Source organism: Chiloscyllium plagiosum, unplaced genomic scaffold (assembly GCF_037043375.1).
Source record: "Chiloscyllium plagiosum isolate Xiang-an unplaced genomic scaffold, Cpla_swu_hap1 HiC_scaffold_42, whole genome shotgun sequence".
In the NCBI taxonomy this organism is placed as follows: domain Eukaryota; kingdom Metazoa; phylum Chordata; class Chondrichthyes; order Orectolobiformes; family Hemiscylliidae; genus Chiloscyllium; species Chiloscyllium plagiosum.
The window spans coordinates 35,364,954-35,387,082 of record NW_028270180.1 but is presented as its reverse complement, the minus strand read 5'-3'; the positions used below and the strand labels follow the sequence as shown (position 1 = coordinate 35,387,082).

Here is a 22,129-nt window from a genome sequence, read left to right as displayed (position 1 = left end):
CTGCAGTGAAGGGGTCTGTGGCTCTGAGACTCAGAAGGGAAAGGGGGAGAGGAGGAGAGCGCTAGTTATAGGGGACTCTCTCGTTAGAGGGACGGACAGGCGGTTCTGTGGACATGGGCGAGACTCACGGATGGTTTGTTGCCTCCCGGGTGCTAGGGTCCGAGACGTCTCAGACCGTGTCTTCAGAATCCTTAAGGGGGAGGGTGTGCAGCCAGAAGCCGTGGTGCACGTTGGCACCAACGACATAGGTAGGAAGAGGGGTGGGGAGGTCATTCAAGAGCTCAAGGAGTTAGGCTGGAAGCTAAAAGCTAGGACAGACAGAGTCGTCATCTCTGGGTTGTTGCCGGTGCCACGTGACAGTGAGGCAAAGAATAGGGAGAGAGTGCAGTTGAACACGTGGCTGCAAGGCTGGTGTAGGAGGGAGGGCTTCAGATATTTGGACAATTGGACTGCATTCTGGGGAAGGTGGGACCTGTACAAACAGGACGGGTTGCACCTGAACCAGAAGGGCACCAATATCCTGGGGGGTAGGTTTGCTAGCACTCTTCGGGGGGGGTTAAACTAATTTGGCAGGGGGATGGGATCCGGACTTGTAGTCCAGCAAGTAAGCTAGCTGTGTGTCAGGATGCCCAAGACTGTAGGGAGGCTGTGGAGAAGGTAGCACTGACAGGGACTACTTGCAGACACAGAGATGGGCTCAAGTGCGTATACTTCAACGCAAGGAGCATCAGAAATAAGGTGGGTGAACTTAAGGCGTTGATCGGTACCTGGGACTACGATGTTGTGGCCATCACGGAAACGTGGATAGATGAGGGACAGGAATGGCTGTTGGAGGTTCCTGGTTACAGGTGTTTCAGTAAGATTAGGGAGGGTGGGAAAAAAGGAGGGGGGGTGGCATTGCTAATTAGAAATGGTATAACGGCTGCAGAAAGGAAGTTTGAGGGGGATCTGCCTCTGGAGGTAGTATGGGCTGAAGTCAGAAATAGGAAAGGTGCAGTCACCTTGTTGGGTGTTTACTATAGGTCCCCAATAGCAGCAGAGATGTGGAGAAACAGATTGGGAAGCAGATTTTGGAATGGTGCAGAAGCCACAGGGTCGTAGTCATGGGCGACTTCAACTTCCCAAATATTGATTGGAAGCTCTTTAGATCAAGTAGATTGGATGGGGCGGTGTTTGTGCAGTGTGTCCAGGAAGCTTTTCTAACGCAGTATGTAGATTGTCCAACCAGAGGGGAGACCATATTGGATTTGGTACTCGGACAAGTGGTGGGCTTGTTAGTGGGTGAACATTTTGGTGATGGTGACCACAATTCTGTGACTTTCACCTTGGTTATGGAGAGAGATAGGTGCGCACAACAAGGTAGATTTTATAATTGGGGGAAGGGAAATTACAATGCTGTAAGGCAGGATTTGAGGAACATACGTTGGGAGCATAGGCTGTCAGGGAAGGATGTGGTGGAAATGTGGAACTTTTTCAAAGAGCAGATACGATGTGTCCATGATATGTATGTACCTATCAGGCAGGAAAGAAATGGTCGTGTGAGGGAGCCTTGGTTGACGAGAGAAGTTGAATGTCTGGTAAAGAGGAAGAAGGAGGCTTACATAAGGTTGAGGAAACAGGATTCAGACAGAGCAGTGGAGGGATACAGGATAGCCAGAAGGGACCTGAAGAAAGGGATTAGGAGAGCTAAGAGAGGGCATGAAAAATCGTTGGCGGATAGGATCAAGGATAACCCCAAGGCATTTTATGCGTATATGAGAAACCTGAGAATGACGAGAACGAGGGTAGGTCCGATCAAGGACAGTAGTGGGAGACTGTGTATTGAGTCGGAAGAGATAGGAGAGGTCTTGAACAAGTACTTCTCTTCAGTATTTACGAACGAGAGGGACCGTATTGTAGAAGAGGAGAGTGTGAAATGGACTGGTAAGCTAGAAGAGATACCTGTTAGGAAGGAAGATGTGTTGGACATTTTGAACAACTTGAGGATAGACAAGTCCCCCGGGCCTGACGGGATATATCCTAGGATTATGTGGGAAGCAAGAGAGGAAATTGCAGTACCGTTGGCAATGATCTTCTCGTCTTCACTGGCAACGGAGGTGGTACCAGGGGACTGGAGAGTAGCGAATGTAGTGCCCCTGTTCAAAAAAGGGAATAGGGATAACCCCGGGAATTACAGGCCTGTTAGTCTTACTTCTGTGGTAGGCAAAGTAATGGAAAGGGTACTGAGGGATAGGATTTATGAGTATCTGGAAAGACACTGCTTGATTAGGGACAGCCAGCACGGATTTGTGAAGGGTAGGTCTTGCCTTACAAGTCTTATTGAATTCTTCGAGGAGGTGACCAAGCATGTGGATGAGGGTAGAGCAGTGGATGTAGTGTACATGGATTTTAGTAAGGCATTTGATAAGGTTCCCCATGGTAGGCTTATGCGGAAAGTCAGGAGGCATGGGATAGAGGGAAATTTGGCCAATTGGATAGAAAACTGGCTAACCGGTCGAAGGCAGAGAGTGGTGGTAGATGGTAAATATTCAGTCTGGAGCCCAGTTACAAGTGGAGTTCCGCAGGGATCAGTTCTGGGTCCTCTGCTGTTTGTAATTTTTATTAATGACTTAGATGAGGGAGTCGAAGGATGGGTCAGTAAATTTGCAGATGATACGAAGATAGGTGGAGTTGTGGACAGTGAGGAGGGCTGTTGTCGGCTGCAGAGGGACTTAGATATGATGCAGAGCTGGGCTGAGGAGTGGCAGATGGAGTTCAACCCTGCCAAGTGTGAGGTTGTCCATTTTGGAAGGACAAATAAGAATGCGGAATACAGGGTTAATGGTAGGGTTCTTAGTCAGGTGGAGGAACAGAGGGATCTTGGGGTCTATGTACATAGATCTTTGAAAGTTGCCACTCAAGTGGATAGAGTTTGTAAGAAGGCCTATGGAGTATTATCGTTCATTAGCAGAGGGATTGAATTCAAGAGTCGTGAAGTGATGTTGCAGCTGTACAGGACTTTGGTTAGGCCACAGTTGGAGTACAGTTCTGGTCGCCTCACTTTAGGAAAGATGTGGAAGCTTTGGAGAGGGTGCAGAGAAGATTTACCAGGATGTTGCCTGGAATGGAGAGGAAGTCGTACGAGGATAGGTTGAGAGTTCTCGGCCTTTTCTCGTTGGAACGGCGAAGGATGAGGGGTGACTTGATAGAGGTTTATAAGATGTTCAGAGGAATAGATAGAGTAGACAGTCAGAAACATTTTCCCCGGGTACAACAGAGTGTTACAAGGGGACATAAATTTAAGGTGAAGGGTGGAAGGTATAGGGGAGATGTCAGGGGTGGGTTCTTTAAACAGAGAGTGGTGGGGGCATGGAATGCGCTGCCCGTGGGAGTGGTAGAATCGGAATCATTGGCGACCTTTAAGCGGCATTTGGATAGGTACATGGATGGGTACTTAATCTAGGTTAGAAGTTCGGCACAACATCGTGGGCCGAAGGGCCTGTTCTGTGCTGTATTGTTCTATGTTCTATGTTCTAGGCTGGTGCTGTTTTCCCTGGAGCGTCGGAGGCTGAGGGGTGATCTTATAGAGGTCTACAAAACTATGACGGGCATGGATAGGATAAGTAGACAAAGTCTTTTCCCTGGGGTCGGGGAGTCCAGAACTAGAGGGCATAGGTTTAGGGTGAGAGGGGAAAGATATAAAAGAGACCTACGGGGCAACTTTTTCACGCAGAGGGTGGTACGTGTATGGAATGAGCTGCCAGAGGATGTGGTGGAGGCTGGTACAATTGCAACATTTAAGAGGCATTTGGATGTGTATATGAATAGGAAGGGTTTGGAGGGATATGGGCCGGGTGCTGGCAGGTGGGACGAGAGTTGGTTGGGATATCTGGTCGGCATGGACAGGTTGGACTGAAGGGTCTGTTTCCGTGCTGTCCATTTCTATGACTCTAATTAACCTGTCTAGTCTTGGAATTGATAGGTTTCAATGAGATTGCCCCACATTCTACTAAACTCCAGTGAGTAAAGTCTAATGGACTCAACCTCTCCTCATATGTCAGTCCTGCCATTCCAGGAATCAATTTAATAAGCCTTCACTCCACTTCCTGGATAGCAAGAGTATTTTTTCTCAGATGAAAAGACCAAATCTTTACACACTATTCTAGGTGTGGCCTCTCGTCTTGTATAATTGCGGTAGGATATCTTTATTCCTGTACTCAGGTCCTCTTGCTGTGAAGGCCATAATACAGTTGGATGTCTTTACTGCCTGTTGCAGTTGCACGCTCATTTTCCACAACTGGTGCATGAGGACACCCAGGCCTTTTTGAGCATCCCCCTCCTCTCAATTTACAACCACTTAATAATAATTTGCCTTCCTATTTTGGTTACTCATGTGGTCAATCTCACATTTAACCACATTACCCTGCATCTAACATTTATTTGTTCACTTACTCAGCCTATCCAAATCACTCTGCAACATCTCTGCATCTTCCTCACAGCTCAACCTTCCACCCAGCTTTGTGTTGTCTGCAAATTTTGAGATTGTGCAATTTGTTCCTTCATCTAAGTCATTTTCATGTATATTGTGAATAGCTGGGGACCCAGTACCAATCCTGTTGTACCCACCAGTCACTGCCTGCTATTCAGAAGAAGACCCATTATTCCTACTGTTTGTTCCCTGTCTGCTAAACAGTTTTGTTTTGGAGGAGCTAATGAGCAAGTTAGACAAAGGAAAGCCAGTAGATGAGATCTATTTGAATTTCCAGAAGGCTTTGACAAGATGCCATACAGGATGCTACTAAGTAAAATGAAAGCCCATAGTGTTAGGGGCAAGATACTGACATGGATAGAGGATTGGCTGATTGATGGAAGGCGCAGAGGAGGGATAAAGGAGTCTTTTTCAGGGTGGCAGGAGGTGACTCGTGGAGTTGGAATATTGTGAGCAGTTTTGGGCCCCATGTCGAAGAAAAGATATGCTGGATTGGAGCTGGTCCAGAGTAGGATTGCAAGACTGTTTCCAGGGATTAAGGGCTTGTCATATGAGGGGCAGTTGAGCGCTCTGGGCCTGTATGCTATGGATTTTAGAATGATGAGGGGGAATCTGATTGAAATTTGCAGAATACTTAGAGGCCTGGATAGAATGGACATAGAGAAGATCAGCCATGATCGAATGGTGGGGCAGACTCTGGGCTGAATGACCTAATTCTGCTCCTGTGGTTTTATCCATCTCAATGCACGGCCCTCAAACTCATGTGCTGTAATTTTACACATGAATCTCTTATGTGGGACTTTGTCAAAACCAAAACCATATCCACCTGCTTTCCACCAATTTTCAGAAGATGGTCTATATCCTAACTTTTTCTTATTTTTAAAAGTAAATCTAAAGTGTTGCATTCCAGATTTAAAACAAAACACAGTTTATTCATTCATTATGATTAAAAAACAACAAAAGAAATAAGGAATTGGAATAACGTAACTCTTGGAAAACTTAACAGCATAATAGATGCAGTAACAATTACTAATTAATTGTTCCACTATAGCGACCTCTCATAAATACACTCTTGTCAAATCCAGAAAGAGATTACATGAAGATGCCACTTCCGTAGCAGGCAGAGAGTCTCCAGCTTTTTGTTGTAACCAAGAGGTGCAAAAATAGCTTTCACTTCTTCCAGACCCCAATAGCAACTGCTGAGAGCTAAAGTAAAAATCCTCGCTCTGTGGGTCAGACCTTAATCATACACATCCAGGCTGCTTTGATCGTTCCAGCTTGTTTAAAAAAAAACACCTTCACAAGTTGTTTGCCTTTTCATAGTTTGCCTGGCACTTGTTCTCTCTCTCTCTCTCTCTCTCAAATCAGAACTAAATAGTGGGGTTGCATTAGCTATCCTCCAATCTTTAGGGACTGTTCCAGAATTTTGGAAGATGACCATCAGTGCATTCGCTATTTCTTTCCTTTCAGCATCTACTCTGTCAAGTTCTCTAAGAATCTTTCAGTAAGGTTGCCTCTTATTCCACTATATTCCAGCAAGTATAGGTTCTCCCTTCTCAGCTTCTCCTCAGAAGACAGTTCCTCCATTGAAGGCAGTCCATAGAGGAGAGTTGAGTGGACTGGGCTTGTATTGTGAGTCAAGTCATGCAGCACAGAAGAGCCTTTTCAATTAATCAATTCTGACTAACCCATCTACACTAATCCAACTTTCCAGTACTTGGCCCATAGCCTTAAATGTTATGACATTTAGAACATAGAACAATACAGCACAGAACAGGCCCTTCAGCCCACGATGTTGTGCCGACCACTGATCCTCATGTATGCACCCTCAAATTTCTGTGACCATATGCATGTCCAGGAGTCTCTTAAATGTCCCCAATGACCCTGCCTCCACAACTGCTGATGGCAACGCATTCCATGCTCTCTCAACTCTCTGTGTAAAGAACCCGCCTCTGACATCCCCTCTATACTTTCCTCCAACCAGCTTAAAACTATGACCCTCGTGTTAGTCATTTCTGCCCTAGGAAATAGTCTCTGGCTATCGACTCTATCTATGCCTCGCATTATCTTGTATACCTCAATTAGGTCCCCTCTTCTCCTCCTTTTCTCTAATGAAAAAAGTCCGAGCTCAGTCAACCTCTCCTCATGAGATAGGCCCTCCAGTCCAGGCAGAATCCTGGTAAACCTCCTCTGAACCCTCTCCAAAGAATCCACATCTTTCTTATAATAGGGCGACCAGAACTGGACACAGTATTCCAAGTGCGGTCTAACCAAAGTTTTATAGAGCTGCAACAAGATCTCACGACTCTTAAACACAATCCCCCTATTAATGAAATCCAATGCACCATATGCTTTCTTAACAACCCTGTCTACTTGGGTGGCCATTTTAAGGGATCTATGTACCTGCACGCCAAGATCCCTCTGCTCCTCCACACTGCCAAGAATCCTATCCTTAATCCTGTACTCAGCTCATCTGGGTACTTTTAAAGATTTCTCACATCTGTTACCCTCTTTGCCTTGACCCAGCCGGGTCATCATGTGGGGAATTTCTGGGTGTCTTGATGTTGAGTTTGGGAGGGTGGGGAGATAGCTTGTACTGGTCTGGTTGGGTTGGATCAGCATTAGGAAATTTGTGCCAGCAATGTGCTTGGCCTCTGACTTGTTAACATGGTTCTGAGTTCATCCAGTTAAGCTTTAGATCAATGCTAAGTGCAAGCATGTTGATGATGGAAAATTTAGGTATGCCGTTAAATGTCATGGGGAGGTGGTTCAACTCTTGCCTTGATTGTCATGCTCATTGCCTGGCACTGGTTTGATTGTTTCTTGTACACTGGAATCTTGACCACCTCCTGCTGTAGGTGGACAAGACCACTTCAGAATTTGGAATGGGATTAAACACTGCAGTTGTTAATATATGTCCAATTTCATTTGGCTATTTAGCATGTGTGATTAAATATCTTCCACTTGCTTGGATGAGTGTACTTATTGAACATTGAAGAAATTTGAAACCATGCAAAATAAGGCAAGCCACTTGAACAGCACCCCATGCATCATCTTAAATATACTATGTATTGGAAGGGTTGCTGTTGACCAGCAGCTTAACTGGACTTGTTCTATAAATGCAATGGCAAGACTAAGTCAGCAGCTATATGTGAAATGGACTGTCCCCAACATCTAACTTCCCCAAATTCCCAAGTCTTCATGTCTTTCTCCACGGTAAACACAGAGGAGAAATATTCATTGAGGACCTCACACATTTCCTGCAGTTCTACCCTTACGTGTCCACTTTGGTCCTTGAGAGGTCGTAGTCTCACTCGTGTTGCTCTTTTTCCTTTAGTATACTTAAAGAACCACTTTAGATTCACCCTAATCTTCTCAGCCTAGGCTATCATGTGCCCCTTTTTCGCCTTCCTGACTTCCTTCTTTAGTAAACTCCTGTAAATCCTATATAACTCCCTTGATCCCAGCTGCCGTTACCTGAGCCACAACTCTTCCTTTATTCTGATCAAAGCCTCAGGGTTCCCTGTTCCTGTCAATCTTGCCTTTCACCCTCTCAGGAACATGTAGACCTGGAACTCTAGATGTCTCACTTTTAAAGGCCTCCCACTTGCCAGAGGTTCTTTTGCCTTCAAATAAACTACAGCAGTCAACCCCTGCAAGCTTCTGTCTAATTCCATTCACCTTGCCCCAGTTTAGACAGCTTGTACTGGTCTGGTTGGGTTGGATCAGTTTTGTTCCTCTCCGTAACTATCTTAAAATTAATAGAACTATGGTCACTGGTTCCAAAGTACTTCATAGAATCCCTACAGTGTGGAAAAAGGGCCTTAGCCCAACAAGTCCACACTGACCTTCTGAAGAGTAACCCACCCAGACCCATTCCCCAGCTATCCTATATATACACCAGACTAATGCACCCAACCTACACATCCCTGAACACTATGAGCAATTTAGCATAGCTAATTCACCTAACCTGCACATCTTTGGACTGTGGGAGGAAACTGGATCACCCAGAGGAAACTCACGCAGACACTGGGAGAATGTGCAAACTCCACACAGACAGTTGCCCAAAGCTGGAATCGAACCCAGGTCCATGGTGGTGTGAGACAGAAGTGCTAACTACTGAGCCACCGTGCTCCTCCGCGGTCAACCCTGTCACCTGCCTTGCCCTGTTTCCCAAGAGTAGGTTGAGTTTTACCCCTTCCCAATTAGGAGCCTCTACATACAGCTTGAGGAAACTTTCCTGAATGCGCATAACAAATTCCATTCCATCTATGCCCTTAACTCTGTGTTAATCCCAGGCTGTGTTAGGAACATTAAAATGACAATGCTATTGCTCCTGCAGGTCTCCCTAGTCTCCCTGCATTTTTGATCCTCTAATTCCCATTCACAATTTGGGAGCTTATAATACAACGCCAGTAACGTCACCATCTCCTTATTTCTTAGCTCTACCCACAAAGCCTCACTGGGTGATTTTTCAGTTATTTCATCTCCGATTACTGCAGTGATGCAACTCCACCTCACTTCTTTCCACCACTTCTGTCCCACCTAAAGCCCTGGGAGCCTGCTAAATTAAATTGTCAGTCCTGTCCCTCCCTTAGTCATGTTTCTGTAATGGCTATAGCTCCACGCTCTGAGTTCATTGGCCTTTACCTATCAGTCCTCTTGCATTGAAGTAGATGCAATTTAATCCAACAGGCATTCTTTGCTCCCTTTCATGTCTTACCTGTCTCTTCACCTGTTGGCTGAAATGTCTGTGTTTTTATTATGGAAGATTTAACTATAGAAGAATTCATCTGATCAAAAAGTTAATTTTAATATGCTTTAGTTCAGATGAGCTCTTCAGTTATGGACAAAAATAATTAACTTAATTATGAAGCTCTGGACTAATACTTTTTGTTTGACTCATTTTTAGCTACGTCTGGCAGCACTTCATCAAATCTTGGTGTTACTTTCTGGAATGGAGGAAAAGGGCAGCCAGTTAACAGGAAGTAATTCTGTGACTTCATGGTTCCATTCCACTTCTTTACTCACATCAGTCAGATTACAATTCCTGGCAGGATGCTTTGGCCTGGGCACAGTGGGGAATGCAGGAATCAAAGGTGAAAGTGTCCAACTGCATCACTATCAGGTACTTACCAAATGTAATCATCAGATTAGGGAGTGATTGAGGTTAATCTGAAATACAAAGTCTGTTGATTTATAATAAAACTCCATTTTATTTATCTTAAAATTTCTGTTTGAAAATGTGATCCATGGAAATACAACATTAAAATAAAAATTGGATAATATTATCCAGTTGCAAATAGTCCTTTTTCTCATGTTCTGAATTTTGTGTTAATAAACTTTGTGATGGTTATACATCTATTGCATTTTCAAATCAAGTCTATATTTAAAGTGATGTATAAATTGTTTGGTATTTCTAATTGCTCACTCCTTGAAATTTATTATTGCAAATCAGATTTTACAGATTATTGCTATAGTTGTCAACCCACAATGTTTTCCTGAAATCAAGCATGTTTATGGAGAGATCTGTGGAATCTATGGAGGGGATGTATGTATTCTGTGATTTCCTCTCCAGATGGGACAAAGTTGTACTCATCCTTCAGACCTTCATTCCTTGAAATACAAACCTGACCTGCTTAGCATTTCCAACACTTTTTCAACTTGAGCTTACCTGGGAACAGATCAGAATTGCTCCTCAGCAATTATTCATGGACATGCAGTGCATTGGAATGGCAACCAGAGTGACTGAATCATGTTCTCCTCACATGAAATCTATGTATTTATTTTAAAAGTTCTGATGGCTGAACATTGTAGAATGATTTGAGCAAAGTATTTGCTCGAGGACAGACAGTTGATGGGGCAAATTTGCAGCCAGTGTGACCGGTTGAAGTGTGTCAATTGTAACGCAAAGTGTGTCAGGAATAAGGGTGATGAACGTAGAGCATGAATTAGTATTTAGAGCTACGATGTGCTGGCCATTACGGAGACTTGGATATCACAGGAGCAGGAATGATTGTTGGATGTTCCGGGTACTAGATGTTCCAAAAGAAATGGGGAGGGAGGTAAAAGAGGTCGGGGAGTGGCATTACTAATCAGGGATAGTATCACAGCTGCACAAAGGGAGGTCGTCGAGGAGGGTTTGTCTACCTAGTCAGTATGGGTGGAAGTCAGAACCTGATCATGAGGAGCAGTCACCTTATTGGGAGTTATCTATAGACCAACCAATACCAATAGGGACACAGAGGAGCAGATTAGGCGACAGATTTTAGAAAGGTGCAGAAGTAACAAGGTTGTTGTCATGGGTGACTTCAACTTCCTGAATATTGATTGGATCTTCCTTAGTACAAATAGTTTGGATGGAGCAGATTTTGTCAGGTGTGTCCAGGAAGGATTCCTGACTCAATGCGTATGTAGACTGACTAGAGGGGGGCGCCATATTCTATTTGGTGCTTGGCAATGAACCAGGTCAGATGTCAGATCTCTTGGTGGGAGAGCATTTCGTTGATAGTGATCATAAGTCTCTGAATTTTACATAGTCGTGGAGAGGAATAGGAGCAGACAGTATGGGAAAGTATTTGATTAGGGGAGGGAGAATTACAATGCTATTAGGCAGGAACTGTGGAACATACATTGGGAGCAGATATGTTCTCAGGAAAATACATGACGGAAATGTGGAGGTTATTAAGGGAGCACTTTCTCTGAGTGCTGGATGGGTTTGTCCCACTGAGGCAAGGAAGGCATGGTGGGATGAAGGAACCTTGGATGACAAAAATGTGAAACGTCTAGTCACGAGAAAGAAGAAAGCTTATTAACGGTTGAGGAAGCAAGGATCAGACAGGGCTCTAGAGGCTTTCTGGTAATCAGGAAGGAACTGAAGAATGGACTTAGGAGAGCTAGAAGGGGGCAAGAAAAAGCCTTGGTTGGTAAGATTAAGGAAAACCTATGTGAGGAACAAGAGGATGGCCAGAGTGAGGGTAGCACTGATGAAGGATAATGGAGGGTATCTATGCCTGGAGTTGGAAGAGGTAAGGGAGGTCCTTAATGAATATTTTGCTTTAGTATTCAGTAGTGAGAGGGAACTTATTGTTTGTGAGGACAGCATGAAACAGATTGGTGAGAAGGGGGATGTGCTGGAAATTTTGAGAAACGTGAGGATAGATAAGTCCCCTGGGCCAGACGGGATATACCCAAGGTTACTACAGGAAGGGAGGGAAGAGGTTGCTGTACCTTTGGCAATGATCTTTGCATCCTCACTGTCCAGTGGAGTAGTACCAGATGATTGGAAGATGGCAAATGTTATTTCCTTGTTCAAGAAAGGGAATAGGAACAACCCTGGGAATTACAGACCGATCAGTCTTACATCAGTGGTAGGCAAATTATTGGAGAGGATTGTGAGAGATAGGGTTTATGATTATTTGGAAAAGCATGGTTTGATTAGAGATGGTCAGCATGGCTTTGTGAGGAGCCTTATTGAATTATTTGAGGATGTGACAAGACACTTTGATGAAGATAGAGCAGTGGATTTGGTATACATGGATCTTAGCAAGGCATTTGATAAGGTTCCCCATGGTAGCTTATTCAGAAAGTAAAGAGGCATGGGATACAGGGAAATCTGGCTGTCTGGATCCAAACTCTGGCTAGCCCATAGAAGACAGTGGTAGTGGATGGAGCTCTGTGACCAGTGGTGTTCTGCAGGGATCTGTTCTTGGACCTCTGCTGTTTGTGTTTTTAAAAATGACATGGATAAGGAAGTGGAAAAGTGGGTTAGTAAGTTGGCCAATGATAGGAAGGTTGGTGGAGTGTTGGATAGTGTGGAGGGCTGTGGTAGGTTGCAACGGGACGTTGACAGGATGCAGAACTGGGCTGAGAAATGACAGATGAAGTTCACCCTGGAAAAGTGTGAAGTGATTCTGTTTGGTTGATCAAATTTGAATGCAGAATGCAGGGTTAAAGGCAGGATTCATGGCAATGTCAAATAACAGAAGGATCTTGTGGTTGCCAAGATCACTCAAAGTTACCACCAAAGTTGTTAGGGTTGTTAAGAAGGCATATGATATGTTGGCTTTCATTCGCAAGGAGCTTGAGTTTAAGAGTGACGAGTTATGCTGTAGCTCTATTAAGCCCTGGTTAGACCACACTTGGAATATTGTGTTCAGATTTGATCGTCTCATCGTAGGAAGGGTGTGGAAGCTTTAGAGAGGGTGCAGACGAGATTTATCAGGATGGTGCCTGGACTGGAGGGCGTGTCTTATGAAGAAAGATTGAGGAAGCTCGGGCTTTTCTTACCGAAGAGACAAAGGATGAGAGATGACTTGATAGAAGTGTACAAGATGATAGGCATAGATAGAGTGGATAGCCAGAGACTTTTTCCCAGGTGGAAATGGCTATCATGAGAGTGCATAATTTTGTAGTGATTGGAGGATGGTTTAGGGACGATGTCAGAGTTCTTTACATAGAGAGTGTTGAGTGCTTGGAATACACTGCCAGCAGTGGTAGTAGCGTCAGAAACATTAGCGACATTGGATAGGGACATTAATGATAGTAAAATGTAGGGTATGTAGATTAGTTTGATCTTAGAGTAGGATAAAAAGTTGGCACACCATCGAGCGTCGAAGGGCTCGAACATACTGTTCTATGTTCTATGAAGCATTCAGCACAGGAACTTAGGTCTTTGGGAATAATATGTAATATCGACAGGTTGACGAAGGTCGAGCAATGGATGTGGTGTGTTGGACTTCAGCAAGGCATTTGATAACGTTCAGCATGGCAGGCTCATACATAAAGTCAGGAAGTATGGGATACAGGAAGATTTGATTATCTGGATTCAGAATTGGTTGGCTGATAGAAGGTAGAGAGTGGTTGTAGATGGAAAGTTTTCTGCCTGGAGGTCAGTATTGAGTGGTGTCCCACAGGGCTGTGTTCTTGGGCCTCTGCTCTTTGTAGTTTTTATAAATGACTTTGATGAGGAGGTTGAGGTGTTGGTTAGTAACTTTGCAGATGACACAAAGGCTGGAGGTGCTGTTCATAGTATTGAGGGCTATTACAGGCTGCAGCACAACATAGACAGGATGCAGAGCTGGGCTGAGAATTGGCAGATGGAGTTCAACCTGTATAAATGCGAAGTGATGCATTTTGGAAGGTCGAACTTGAATGCTGAATATAGGATTAAAGACAGTGTTCTTGGCAGTGTGGAGGAACAGAGGGATTTTGGTGTTCCAGTTCATAATTACCACACAAGTGGATAAGATTGTTAAGAAAGCATATGGTGTTTTGGCTTTCATTAACAAGGGGATCGAGTTTAAGGGCCGTGAGGCTTTGCTATAGCTCTACAAGTCTCTGGTGAGACCACACTTGGAATATTGTGTCCAGTTCTGGTTGCCCTACTATGGGAAAAATACAGGGGCTTTGGAGAGGGTGCACATAAGGTTTACCAGGATGCTGCCTGGACTGGAGGGCTTCCCTTGTGAAGAGAGGTCGAGTAAGCTCAGACATTTATCTCTGGAGAGGAGGAGGAAGAGAGGTATACAAGGTAATGAGAGGCTTGGATAGAATCAATAGCCAGAGATTTTTCTCCAGGGCACGATTGACTGGTACAAGGGGTCATAGTTTTAAGATATTAGGAGAAAGGTATAGAGGGGACGTCAGAGGTAGGATCTTTACGCAGAGAGTTGTGAGTGTATGGAATGCGTTGCCAGCAGTGGTGGTGGAAGTAGAGACATTGGGGACATTTAAGCGACTGCTAGGCAGTGAATTGAGGGGTGTGTAGGTTAAGTTATTTTATTTACATTAGGTTTAACCCTTGGCACAGCATTGTGGGCTGAAGAGCCTGTTCTCTATCATTATTGGGCTGTTGTCTTGATCTAACAGCTCCTCTGTCTGGATGAATTGAAGAATCAACAAGTCTTTTGAGTGGGATTCAAACTTCATTGTCTGATTCCAAGATGACAGTGATACCATTATGTTTGGCCTGACTTAAATAAAAATAAAAGTCATGCAATGCCAGGTTATCATCCAACATGTTTACTTAGAAGTACAAGCTGTTGGAGAACTGCTCCTCCATCGGGCAGCTAGTGGGGCAGGATCATAGGACACTCTGTTCCTGACGAGAAGCAGTGCTCTGAAAACTTGTACTCCCAAGTAAACCTGTTGGACTATATCTTGGTATTGTGTGATTTTTAACTTTGTCTGCTCCAGTCCAACACTGGCACCTCCACATCTTAATTAAGATGGGTGAATTCTGCAAAAAGTCCTTTTGTGCACAAAGGGTCTTAGAGGTACATTTGGCATAAGCATAGCAAATAAAAGAACATTGGCTGGGGAGAAGTAGGCACCAATAAGGGTACCCACCTGATCAGTCCCTGACCATATTTCTCAACCCAATCCATTATCCATTCATTTTCAAAGTAAATCAGTTATAGTTTTCAGTTGGAGAGCTTACAGGTCAGTGGATAATTGGATCAGAAAGCACAGATTTCAGTTCCAAGACTAAAGACTATTATTCTGTCCTTAGTTTTCCATTTCCATTTATCAATTGCCCATCCATACACACGTATGATGGAAAGTACCTGTTATGATTCGCCATTACAAGCAGTGGCAGTGCAGTAACTCCACTAGACATATCATATAATTATTGTTTGACAAATTTGCACCTGGCAATTTCTGCTAAAAATCAAGAAAATAAACAGTTTAAAAGGGACAGGAAGTGTGTCGGTGTTTTTTTAAAAAAAAAATTTAATGTTTTTAAATATTTTTAAAAATTAAGGTTAATTGAAGTGGTTGATGATGATTCTTATCTTCTGCATCAGGAGACTGCAGTTGGAGCCCTTCTCAGAGCTACACACTTGGATTACTGTCTTTCTGTTGATATTTAAACCTTTTTTGGTTGTCATAATAGACCCTGAGGCATTATTTTTGAAGAAAAGCAGGGAACCTTTTCCTGATGCACTGACCAATGTTCATCCCTTAACATTGCGAACTTCAGTTCTCATTATAGTTTATTGCAAATTGGCTGTCCCCTTTCCCCAAATCGAAACAGTGATTGCACTTCAAGATGTACTGAACTGGTTGTAGAATGATATGGGCATCCTGGGGTTGTGAAAAGTGTTAAAAAGTTACTGTCTTCCTTTAAATTCCATCTGTAAGTATTAATGATATTTGAATGGAGTCTGTCAAGATTTACACAACGTATTAACTTGATCATTCAGGACGGTATTAGGGCTGCCAAGAGAAGCATTCAGGTGGATATCCAGAGTGCAGTTCACAAGATCTACCAACAACTATCTGCTACTCTCGATCGGGCCTTGCAAGCAAATAAGCACCACATTGGTAAGGAGCTGAAGTGTTACATTAAAAACTGGAAAATTTGAGATGCTGGTAATCATGGACTTTTCTTTCAAAAGGGTCAGCTCTCATCCTCCTTTGGTTTTCATCCCTTCTTTAGTGGTGCCATTATGTTTAGAAAAGTATAAAGTCAAAACTAAACACAATAATATATATAATTTATGTATATGGTTTTCTGTTAACGATAATACTTGTATGCAGTAAAATCTTGTTCAGTATCCAAATTCTGTATTCTGCTCAACACTTGCATGTCATTGACGCTGCTCTTAAATTGATTGGTATTTAATGTTCAAAATATTTTCTATTCTTCAAAATAAATTTTGTAAAATGTACTGTAATGTAAATTCAGCATTACAGGCTTTTGTTTCAACAGCAGTGACTGCAGCTGAGTTTTAATAATTTGAACAATAATAAACTGTATATTCCTTTACTTAGAATGGTTATAGCACAGGAGAGTAATTATGTCTGTCCCAGCTCTCTAAGAGCAACTCTGCTGGTTTCACTCCTGTGGCACTACAAAGTTTTCACCCTTCAAATGCTTATCGATTTCCTTTTGAAAGCTGTGATTGAACCTACCTCCATCACACTCCTCAGTAACTGGGCATGGTTCATAACAACCTGCTGTCTGAAAACACCATCTTTGATTCTTTTGCTTACTATGTTCAATTGGTGTGCTGTCGTTGTGGAACCTCCCACTAGTTAGAACTGTTTCTGTCTCTTGATTCAATCTACAACCATTATTTTCTGTGCCTCACACCCACGTCTTCTCCAAGGAAGACAGTCCTAGTTTCTTCGACCTGACCTCTAACAGAAATCATTCAGCTCTGGAAATATATTCATAAAACTTTCCTGCATCCTTTCTAAAGCCGTCACATCCTTCCTAAAGGGCAACATATTGAAGATAGTGGACACTGAGGCCAAATCTGTAAACTGATTTCAAGATCCTTGCTTTTTAACTCTGTATTTATGCAATTCTTAATTATGTTCACATTTAAATCACTTTAACAGTTTGTCTTACCACCTTCAATCATTTGTGCATGAATACTCCTGATGTCTCTATCTTTGCACTTCCTTTAGAATGTATAACCTTTGGTTAAATTGCTTCACTTAGTCCGTCATATAAGAATCTATCAGTTCAATTCTGTATTAAATTTGTCACATTTACAACCATTGTATTAATCTGTTTGTGTTCTCTTGTCTATCACTATCCTCCTTATTGTTCAAGTTCCAAATGTGAATATCAAGTTCCAGTATTGAAATTTTGCCCTGTGCACCCAAGTCTAAATCGTTAATAAACATATACATGAAGACAACCGAGGCCCTAAGATCAGGCCTTGGTGAAACTCACCATATACCTCCTTCCTGTTTGAAGAACAATCGTCGACTGCTACTGTTTCATGCCACTCAGCCACTTAGTGCTCATACGGCCGCTCTGCTCAATCCATGGGCTGCAGCTTGCTTGCTTGCCTATTATGTGGCATTTCATCAAACACCATGCACATCGTATCTACATCATTATCCTCATAAGTGTTTTTAATCTTTTTCAAAAAAACTCAAATCGAGTTAGTTAACTTTCTTGGATTTCCTTGATTAATCCACACATGTGGAAGTGACTTAAAGTTTTGATCCTTAATATAAATTATGTAAGCTTTTCCACCACTTAGTTGGATTATCTGTAGTTGCTGAGTTCATCCTTACATGCTCTTGTTCAAAAAAGGAGTTGCTGATGACTTTGGCAGCATCTTCTTGGTAAAAGAAAGTGCAAAGTACTCATTTATCACCTTGGGACATTCCTTTGCTTTAATGTGCATCAGTCCTTTATGGTCCCTGATTGATCCAACCTCTCCTCTTTCTACCCTTTTATTACTTAAGTATTAGATCAGAAGTCACATGACACTAGGTTAGAGCCCAACAGGTTTATTTGAAATCGCAAGCTTTCAGAGCATTGCCCCTTCATCAGGTGACATCTGGCCCCCTAATAAAGGGGGGCAACGCTCTGAAAGCTTGTGATTTTAAATAAACCTGTCGGACTATAACCTGGTATTATGTGACTTCTGACCTTTTCCACCGCAGTCCAACATGGGCACCTTCACATTATACTTAATTATTAATAGAAGACTTTTGGGTTTCCTTTTTTGCTGGCTTTCGTGAGCATCATATATATGGGAATAGTTAATCAACCATGTCCAGTTTGAACCAGGACACCATCAGAACAACGTAGTACTCCCATCATTAGTTTGTGGGATGTGGGTATACCTGTTTGCCCATGAGAATGTGGCGGTGAGCTGCCTTCTTGAACTGCTGCAGTCCATCTGATATAGAATTCATTGCAATCCCTTTTAGTCTGACACCACATAACAATACCTCTTACTTCTTACTCTTGGCCCACTACCTCTGCAATCTCTCGTACACCATGTTTTTCATTGTTATCACTACGTTTTGGTTCCCATCCCTCTGCTAAAGTTGGTTTGTACCTCCCTGAAAGCAATAGCTGCTGTGATTTTGTTTGTGCTTAAGAAAGATAACTATTAATATTCGATTCAGAGATGTGAATTGAAATCAAAGGGTGTGATTCATTAAACATTTCTTGATACTACAGTACAGATCATGAACAGAGTATTGAGAAATTATTTTCTGAGGATTGTTCTTTTATGTGTGAACATATTCATGAAATACAACACAGATCTGCATCCCTAAAGGGAAAATATGTATTATTATTATTATTATAGTGGAACCTTTAAATGAGACTAAAACTTGGAAGTGAATAGGACTTTAAGTGATAGATCAAAATGAAGGGAAATATATATATATGTCAAAGTTTCTGACGTGCATGCCTTTTTTCCCCTTTGCTCCTTGTCTAGTCTTAGAGCACTTGATTGCAATAACATTGTTTGTGTGCTTTAGCTATTCGCTCCCCCCCCCCCCATCAAACAATAATTGAACCTCTTTTTGTTAATGATCACCATCCCACCAACATCCTGTTTGCCAGCTTGTTTCCAACATCTCATCACCTAGCGCACATTACAATCTCTTTCTTCCTTTCCCTCTTCCATTTCTGAAGGCACATTCACTCCAAAAAGCTATTTCCTTTTTGTGCCTGTTTTTCCCTTGTCCATATCAAACTTTCTGTTTGCCTCCTCCATTGCCCAAGGCTCCAACCACTCCCTTCACAAGAACACAACATTTTCTACAATACAATGCTCTTTTTTTTTAGTACAGTCACCTCTTCATTGACCAGTCTTCTTTTTTAGCTGAATTTTGAGTAGCTCATGGGATCAACTCCACGTATTGTTGTAACTCTGACACACATTTGGCCATTTGTCTGAACCACTCTGTGACCCCTAATTGTAGAGTTAGGTATTTTAAATTATAATTTGTTGTCTTCCCTCTTTGCTATGCATCTTGCATCTCAATTGCTTTCATTTGGGAGGTATTTTTTTCCCCTGATTTAGTTTCTCTAATGCCTCATATTGCCTAGTTCAGCTCCACTTTTATGCCAAATGCCTTTTCAGTGATTCTTCAGAATTTGTGCAGGATGGTTTATAGATTTTTTAAAGTGCCTACCCAAGGATGATTGAGCTCATTAAGTGGCCTTTTGAGGTTAATAGTGATCTGACTTGAACCAGATGGGTGTTCCATTCTGGAAAAGTAACATACTTTGTTGTGGTTCTGTTCGCCGAGCTGGAAGTTTTTGTTGCAAACGTTTCTCCCCTGGCTAGGCGACATCATCAGTGCTTGGGAGCCTCCTGCGAAGCGCTTCTTTGATGTTTCCTCCGGTGTTTATAGTGGTCTGTCCCTGCCGCTTCCGGTTGTCAGTTTCAGCTGTCCGCTGTAGTGGTTGGTATATTGGGTCCAGGTCGATGTGTTTGTTGGATGAATGCCATGCCTCTAGGAATTCCCTGGCTGTTCTCTGTCTGGCTTGCCCTATGATAGTAGTGTTGTCCCAGTCGAATTCGTGTTGCTTGTTGTCTGCGTGTGTGGCTACTAAGGATAGCTGGTCGTGTCGTTTCGTGGCTAGTTGATGTTCATGTATGCGGATTGTTAGCTGTCTTCCTGTTTGTCCTATATAGTGTTTTGTGCAGTCCTTGCATGGTATTTTGTACACTACATTAGTTTTGCTCATGTTGGGTATCGGGTCCTTCGTTCTGCGACCCCTAGGACTCATAATGGCACACAAACCAACAGCCACGCTCAGACAACAACTCACCAGAACGAAGGACCCGATACCCAACATGAGCAAAACTAATGTAGTGTACAAAATACCATGCAAGGACTGCACACAACACTATATAGGACAAACAGGAAGACAGCTAACAATCCGCATACATGAACATCAACTAGCCACGAAACGACACGACCAGCTATCCTTAGTAGCCACACACGCAGACAACAAGCAACATGAATTCGACTGGGACAACACTACTATCATAGGGCAAGCCAGACAGAGAACAGCCAGGGAATTCCTAGAGGCATGGCATTCATCCACAAACTCCATCAACAAACACATCGACCTGGACCCAATATACCAACCTCTACAGCGGACAGCTGAAACTGACAACCGGAAGCGGCAGAGACAGACCACTATAAACACCGGAGGAAACATCAAAGAAGCGCTTCGCAGGAGGCTCCCAAGCACTGATGATGTCGCCTAGCCAGGGGACGAAACGTTTGCAACAAAAACTTCCAGCTCGGCGAACAGAACCACAACAACGAGCACCCGAGCTACAAATCTTCGCACAAACTTTTAACATACTTTGCTCACCAAGTTCAATTTAGGAATCTAGAGAAAGCAATATACAGTATTGACTGGTGTAATATTGAGGTTAGAGACAAAAGAACTTCAGCTGCTGGAATCCAAAATAGACAGACAGGAGGCTGGAAGGACACAGCAAGCCAGACAGCATGGAGATGGAAAAGTCGATGTTCTGGGTGTAACACTTCTTCAGGACATATTCACTATTCCCCCCACCCCCCGACCCCGTCCAAAGGGCTCACATTCATACCCCTCCACCTCCACCTCAATAAATTCCAGATCCACCACAATGTGGAGCTGTTCTTCTGCCACCTCTGCCTCCGTGTCTTCTTTGACAAAAATTCCTAACCTCTCTCCGAAGACCCCTTTTCCCACTTCCCGCTCCTCTACTTGGTTACCCCACCCGCCCTAGACCTCTTCATTGCAGACTGCCATTATGACATTGGCCATCTCAATTTCTCCACCGCCCCACCGATTCTAACCTCAACCCCTCCGAACATGCAGCACTCCACTCATTCTGCAACAACTCCCGCTTCACCCATCAAACTCGCTGACAAAGGTGAGTGTTAGTCTGGACAATAGACTTCTATGTTGCAGAGGCCGAACGCCACCTCTCCGACACCATGTCCTACCTCCCCATTGACCACAACCCCACTGTAACTCATCAGGCCAAAATCATCTGCACTGCTCATGCCCTCATTGCCTCCCTCTTCTGCCTCCAAACTCATAGTCCCCACCCCCACACCGGCCGGTTCTACCTGCTCCCCAAGACCCACAAGCCCAACTACCCTGGCCGACCCATCATCTCGGCATACTCCTGCCCCACCAAACTCATCTCGTCCTATCCCGACTCTATCCTCTTCCCCTTAGTTCAGGCATTTCCCATTCGTGACACCAACCACACTGTCCACCTCTTCAGCAACTTCCAGTTCCCCGGACCTCAGCACTTTACTTTCGCGATGGACGTGCAGTCCTTGTACACATCCATACTCCACAGGGATGGACTCCAGACCCTCTGCTTCTTCCTCTCCAACATTCCCTTCCAGTCCCACTCCACCAACACCCCCCTCCGCCTCCCCGAACTGGTCCTCACGCTCAACAACTTTTAACTCCTCCTATTTCCTCCAAATCAAGGGGTAGCCATGATGGATGGACCCCAGCTATGCTTGCCTCTTTTTAGGGTATATCAAACAGTCCCTCTTCAGTACCAACACAGGCACTGTGCTCCAACTCTTCCACCATTATATCGATGACTGCATCGGTGCAGTGTCCTGCACCCAGACTGAACTGGAGAAGTTCATCAACTTCCACTCCACCCTCAAATTCACCTGGGCCATCTTGGGCACCTCCCTCTCCTTTCTGGACCTCACCATCTCCATCTCCGTCGACAGTCTCCAGATCAACATTTACTACAAGTCCACAGACTCCCATAACTACCTCCACTACACCTCCCACCCAGTATCCTGCCAGAACTCTATACCATTCTCACAATTCTTCCACCTCCGCTGCATCTGCTCAGACAAGGAGACATTCTGATCTCAAGCATCCCAAATGTCCCCCTATTC

At 43.6% G+C, this 22,129-nt stretch overlaps 1 protein-coding gene across 6 annotated transcripts in view; it reads left to right on the top strand.

The window, feature by feature from the left end:
- Positions 1-22,129, top strand: part of herc1 (HECT and RLD domain containing E3 ubiquitin protein ligase family member 1) — a 483,062-nt gene that overhangs the window by 183,648 nt on the left and 277,285 nt on the right. For all 6 annotated transcript variants that reach the window (XM_087981970.1, XM_087981969.1, XM_087981967.1 and 3 more), the window contains exons 27-28: positions 9,381-9,596; positions 15,676-15,796. In XM_087981970.1, the coding sequence (XP_087838096.1) occupies positions 9,381-9,596; positions 15,676-15,796 (337 nt within the window). The remainder of the gene's footprint in view (positions 1-9,380; positions 9,597-15,675; positions 15,797-22,129) is intronic.